At 28.7% G+C, this 6,971-nt stretch overlaps 1 protein-coding gene across 2 annotated transcripts in view; it reads left to right on the top strand.

The window, feature by feature from the left end:
* LOC106681595 (1-acylglycerol-3-phosphate O-acyltransferase Pnpla3) overlaps positions 1-6,618 on the top strand; it is a 30,504-nt gene extending 23,886 nt beyond the window's left edge. The window contains exons 10-12 of one of the 2 annotated variants that reach the window (XM_014421994.3): positions 216-387; positions 2,049-2,178; positions 4,870-6,618. In XM_014421994.3, the coding sequence (XP_014277480.1) occupies positions 216-387; positions 2,049-2,178; positions 4,870-5,060 (493 nt within the window). In that variant the 3' untranslated portion in view covers positions 5,061-6,618. Of the gene's footprint in view, positions 1-215; positions 388-2,048; positions 2,179-4,838 lie in introns of both variants that reach the window. The other variant, XM_067046353.1, reaches the window with a different exon arrangement.
* Positions 6,619-6,971: the final 353 nt, after the last annotated feature.

Below are 6,971 nucleotides of genomic sequence, written 5' to 3'. Positions count from 1 at the left end.
TATGTACATACTTTTATAACTTTAAATCTTATAAACTTATAACTTAAAATTGAATGGTAATTAACTTAATTAATGAATGTAGTATTACTTTACTTCTATGGGGAAACCTCTAGTTGCTTAATGAATTAAACAACACAATTTTGAATGTAAAAATAGTTAATTTACAAATACATCACATTTCATACCATTCATTTTTAACATTTATAACTTTGCAGTGATTTTGAAAAATCCACCAAAATAATTACGAGTAACATTCTTTCTCGAAGAAGTAGTCTTGCATTACAAGCTGATTCAACACTAGTAGATGATACCTTTGAGAACATTTTACAAGTGACTAGTCACCATGATGCTGTTATGGCGTTTTACTACATGGATGATGATTATAAGGTATGGAGGTCGGCATATCCATGTTTGTTTTAGTGATTATTATGTAATTGTTTTAGCTTTGGTTATTGATCTTAAAAAGTTTATTAATTTTACGACGATTTTTAAATACTGTTGGGTTGTGCTGTGTGAATTTTTTTCTAAAAGTTGGGAACATGTAGAGGTAGAGAAGGTTTCCTGAACCCAGTGAGCACCGGAAACCTGCGTTAGTACAAAACTGTCAGTTTCTGTGAATTATGTTGATAAAAAATCCCTCAAGTGCAAGGTTCTTTATTACTAAGGCAATTCAAAGAAAACATCAATGTTGATGGGAGTGTGTTTGTTGCACGATAATGCTTGCCTAATCATGGCCAACAGCTCTAAGGCAGTTTTGAACTCATTTGGTTAGGACATGTTGAACCACCCTGCTTACTCTCCTAACTTGGGGCCTTCAGGTTTTCTAATTTTTATCTTCCTGAAGATTGACATGGGTGGAAAAAAAATTTGAACTGGTGAGAAGGTGAAACAAGAGGTTTCGAAGTGGACAAAAGAGATGGCGGAACAGTTCTATGAGGAGGGTTTCAATAAGTTTATCTCACAACTTACAACCTGCAGAGAATGGGGAGGTGATTACATAGAAAAATAAGTAACTATATATACCCACAATATGCTATAATTTATTTTTATATAAAATCTGTTTTAAAAATTACCAAAAATTAAGTACTCTTACTTTCTGGACATCGATCATAGTTTTAAAAAATAGTAGAGTTTCAAGTAACGAGTATTGTATGTTACACAGAAATATTTTCTGTAAGAGTTGTCCTACTTGTTTAATATATTACTTGCTGTATTAAATCTGACCTTATAGAACATATCTGACATTACAGGAAGTTCTAATGTGTATCCTATATTTTGGTTTTAAGTCAATATATTCCTAATTGAATTATTGTTTCTACATGTATCTTTTCAAAAAGTTCAAGCTAACTTCATTTAGATAAAAAATTTTATGTGTAAGAACTTATAAAAATGTGTCTTCATTGTACTCATTGGCAAGACTAAATTACATTCAATTATACACTGATTCTCTTCCATTTGAATGAATAAACATTCTTTAATCATCATTGATGAAAGAAAACTTAATTATCATGAAAGATAGTTGACCATGGATGACTTATACGAGCAGAAGATGGTTGGGGGATGTGGTCAAAATAAAACACAATAAGTTGAAGTAACTTATTTAATCGTGCCAACGTTTCGGCCAGAATTTTGAGTTTTGAGGATTATGTCTCAACTTTATGTTTAAGAAATTGTGGATGATTAAGTATTAACGTGAGTATTTATCATTAATCGCTGCTTTGCTAAAACAGTGGCACTTCTGAAAAAAAAAAAGTTTGAGTTTTATTTTGAAATGGACATGTTCCAAAAAAAGGAGTTTCTCTAGTGTATTCCCTCTTTAGACTGTCCCAAAGCTAGTAAGATTGTCAGAAAGTAACCACAGTCTGTGATACACTCAAGAGAATATGTAAAATACAAAATAAGTTTTTTTTTTTTCATATTTGTCACTATTCAAGTATTTTGTACCAAAAAAAGACATTATTTTTATCATGATAGGTGTATAATTAATATTAATGAATATTTTGTAAAAAAAATAAATAATAATTTATGAACTTTATATTCATTTACAGGTAAAAATTACTGAAATTTTTGATGTCACTGAAAATGGAGAAGTTGATTCAACCAAGAGAAAGCTTTCATCTGATTGGGAAGATCCTTCAGTTCCCCTTTTTACTTCAAAACATGAGGAGGATCATGATGGTAATCATGAATGTATTTAATCGTTGGTAATGTGTACTATTAATTATGATATTTATATCATATTTGTGTGTTCCTATTAAACATTTAAGTCCACATATGCAAAGATAACTTTTCAATTTAGAAGTAGAAAGTTCAACTTAGTTATTTTTTATTAATAAAATAAAATGTTTTCTACTTAAATAAAAAAATCTATATAATTTTTGTTTTCTAATTCGCATATTTATTACATTTTACATATAAAAGTAAATAATCTGAATTTGACTCATGACCTAAAAATGACTTCTGAATAAGTAAGCTTTACTGATATATCACTTGTTAATTATTTTATGTGGAAGTCGTAGGTCCAATTTATTTTAATGTCCCTTAGAGGATTATTTAGTTTAGTTTGAGATTAAGGGTTAGGAAGTATGTTTTTGTAGGTGTAAAGGCTAGTTTCTACAGGAGTAGAATGATGCAGGGCAGGACTTCAGGAGGAGTGACTAGGCCTCACACAAAGAATAATAAATAAAGTAAAAGTGAATTGACAGTTATATCTTACAGTTGCAGATGAAATTAAAAATTAAGAGAACAGAGTTAATGTGGGTTAAGTACACACCATATTTTACAAAATTTGACTTTAAAATCTTTCATTTTCTTTAAAATTTTAATTTTAATTTTCTTCTTTTTAAACCTACCTGATATAATTAATTTTGAATATTGCATTGAAGATCTTGTTCCCATCATGTCCTTTTTTATGAGATTGATGATTTATTTTAGTAGTACTGACTAAACACTTGATTTAATAAGACAAATGCACATTTAACCCACATTATGTTACTGCAGACTACAGATTAGACAAAATAATGTTAATAGAGTGGGAGGGGAAAGGAGTAAATCTACATGATTAGCTTTCTTGATAATATGGGTGTGTCACAGTTTAGGTTTCTCGCATCAGATATGGATGGCTCTGGAATGATGTTTATCTGTTTTTGTCCAAATTTGAAATAGGAAGAGTTGCAAAAGGAAGGATAATGGGATAGTTGAAGTTGGACTATATTATGGTTTGAAATTCAACCACCTTTGATAGTACATGTATATGTTTTTACAGACAAGGTTGAAATCAGGAACAATATTAAAGAAATTTGTAATTCTTGTCTTAAGAAAAAGAGAAATCTGAAAAATCCTTAAACAACTCTTAGGATTCTCTGATCTATTTCCCTGACGTACCCTACCATTCTGGTATCTGGTAGAATTAACTATGTGGTGAACACGAGGTGATACTGAAAACATTAATGAACTGCTCCTAAGATTCATCTTTGGTATTCCCATATATTCTTATATCTTGCACTCTTAAGTTTATTTTGATAAGGAAGATATAACTATGTAAAAGAGTGAAAATAGCTAAATTATTAATAAAAAAAAAAAAAGGACCCCATTGCTGAGTTAGTGTGGTGGAGAACTGAAGAAGTTGAAAATATCAACAATATTCTCCAAAAACAGGCTGCATGCCACTGTTATGACCCAGCGAAAATCAAATCTGAATCCCAAGCATGGTAGAGATTGGGAGGGGAGGTAGTGAACCTGTATTGCGGGACACCCATTGAGTATAAATGTACTTAAACACACACAGGCCATCTGTAGCTGAGAGAGTTAAGACAACATCTTTAACATCCTCAACACTGCAGTGGCGCCAGTTTAAATTTGGCCTCTGGGAGGATAGACTTTTATTTTGTGGCGGTCCCATGTAATGAAAACGATCCTCGTAACTAGGAAGGGTGTAATAAAAAAAAAAAAAAAAACATGCCAACACACACAGTGTCTCTCTACAAATGTTAGCTTCTACAATTTTAGGAATTTTCAATGGATCAGTGTCATCTAGTCATCTTTTCAGATTATTGTTATGTTAATTTTCTAACCTTCTTCAGTTCTCCACCTTCGCTTCTAATTCTGGAATTTCCAGTGAAATAGGATACTTTTTTTTTTTTTTTTACAGATTTTTATATAAATCAGATTTTATGACAAATTAATATTGGTCACTTTATATTAATATGTCTGAAGTATCCTTAAAGCGTAAATCACTAACAATTTTTGTGCAAACTTGAATAACCCTTTAGAATAAATTGTTTCATAATTCAATTTCCTGTCAGAAACTATCATCATCATGACAGCCATTTCTTGTCTTCTTGGCTGGTCAAGGAAATTCAAATTATGATAACTGGTTATTATAGGAAATTAGATTTTAAAACGATTTGTGTTTTATCGGTTTGTTGTTTAATGTTTTTTCTGCACTCTTTACCCGTGTTTTTTCTTCTGCCCATATAATCAATAATTGTAAAAAATTGTTTTCAGTTTTTGGGGATTTATGCTTTTAGGACATGTCAAATAAATCAAAAAATAAATAAGCAAACAGATTAGCATCACTTATCAGGAATTCAGTTAGTACTTCTATCTCTTACTTCTGTTAAGTCAGCTGGTCTTTGGTTGCTTTGATCACTCGCATGTTCTTTCACCCATTTCACCACCTAATTTTTCATTAATAATTAATAATTCACCCATTTCACCACTTAAGAGGTTTATTATTATTATTTTTTTATTATATATAAATATGGTTGGTTAGATGCATCTTTATTAGAACCAATACATGTATATCTTTATTAAAACCAAGGATTTTATTATTACAGAAAATAATGTTTTGGGATTTTTATTCTCTAGAAATAAAGTGCTTGAAGGAAGAGAACAGTATTATTGATACTTCTGTTGATGAAGAGTATGCTGAAAATGGAAACATTTTTTCTGATCCTGAATCAGAATGGGCATCTAGTACAGGAATAAGAGTAAGAAGAGCCAATTCACTGAGGCATTTAAAACCAGAAAGTGAACAAACAGTTGCAACTAATGATTGATTAATTTTGATTCACTCATTATTATCTTTTAAGGCTACGATGTTACACAAATTTTAAAGACCTTAATAAGTTAAGAGGAAAAAAGTTAAATATTTTTTAAAATATGAAGATGGTCAGTGTTCCGGTCAAAAAAAGAAATAGTTTTTAACTATTTAGTGTCCAACGTTTCGCCACAAGATACTTACCATTGTTACGTAATTTTTTATTTTTATGTTTATTCATTGTTTACTCAAGTTTATTTTATATTAATACTATTTTATGTCTTCCTTCCTTTCATTTATACATAATTTTCTTATTCCTTATTTTTTACATAATATTTATCCTACCTTTATTTACCTTTTTGTACCTTGTTGTAATGTTCTTAGTTGTTTTTTGTATCTTTTTAGCACTGATAAAGCCCTGCAAGGTGGGGCATTAAATGTCGGACATTAAATATTTAAAAACTATTTGTTGCTTTATTGACTGTAACCCTGACCATCTTCATATTTTAAGTTATACAGTCAACTATATATAAACATATATTAAATATTTTTTTATCATCTAAACCAAAATAATTGTGATATATTATTCTGTTCCTTATAAGATAATTGTTCCTTATTTGAAATATTTTTCATATATATGTGTATATAAGTTGCTCTTTTCAAGTATGGAATCAAAAATGAAAACATTAGGTTCTAATTCTCTTTTATTTAATTATTGTTTTCTTCCACCATTGTTTATTTTTTTATTAATGTGAAAATGAATGCATGTACTATATAGTACATTATATATATATTTATTATATGCTTTATCTAATATAAAATTAGGCTATATTGCTGTATCTTTCTTATAAAGAAAATGAAAAGTGATATAATTCAAAAATTTACTTTAATGGTATTCCATGAAATTTTATCAAGAATAATGAACATACTTTTTTTATTTTTATTAATGAAAGTCTATCAAGATTAATGACCAGTACATTTTTATTTTTAATAATGAAGCTGTAAATATTGGTTGTCATTGAATCAAGATAATAAATGTGATAAAGAAATTGAAATGAACCGATAATAGCAATGCTTGTTGTACTTGCTTAATACTTTAGCAATTTTAACTTTAAATCTGTCAATTTGAATCAGTTATGTAACATAAATCATTTTAATCATAATTTATTTCATTTAAATAAAACTTCATTAAACAACACTTTTGTAGCTTATGGAGAACCAAGCTCAATTTATATTATTAGAAGAAAGGACTTATGTTGAATTCTAGTGTTATAACCAGCATTTCAGAATCAAAACTTATTTTTAGGAAAACATAATTCAGTTTCTTTACAATTATTGATTTAATAAAAATAATCAAGAGAATAACTACAAATAACCTACTTCAAAAACAGCATTATTTTTGTATTAAATATGAATATATATACATATATATATTATATTAATAACCAAAGAATAGTTGGGTCCAAATTCTTAATTAAATTTAAATGTTGAGGTGTGTGTTTTAATTCTTAATATTGATTAAGCAAAAATATTGTACACATTCTGATAAAAAATATAAAAAAAATATTACACTGGTAGTTGTGTTTAAATCTGAAAATATAACTTCATCATTCAACTTTCCTATCCGTATTCCACTGAGCAATATAACCATGCAAAATTTTAGTCAAACAGGTCATAGAAATACTCAATGACCAGTCATATTTGAAGTGTATGACGATTTTATATGTGCTATAGATCTGGTGTATGTTCACTCTTTGGCCATCATTTTTGTTTTTCATGCCTACAAAATTAATATGTGCAGGCTTGGGTATTATATTTTACTTACCCATGACTTTCATAGTATCTTTTTACTCAAAATGATGAGGGTTCACTAATACATAGTGTAAAATATTTCACTCAGAAAACTATTACCCATACTATTATATATATA

The sequence above is a fragment of the Halyomorpha halys genome, unplaced genomic scaffold (genome assembly GCF_000696795.3).
Source record: "Halyomorpha halys isolate HHAL.00 unplaced genomic scaffold, Hhal_1.1 Scaffold350.1, whole genome shotgun sequence".
NCBI classification, from domain to species: domain Eukaryota; kingdom Metazoa; phylum Arthropoda; class Insecta; order Hemiptera; family Pentatomidae; genus Halyomorpha; species Halyomorpha halys.
Note: the sequence above shows the minus strand (reverse complement) of the source record. Positions and strands in the feature narration are given on the sequence as shown.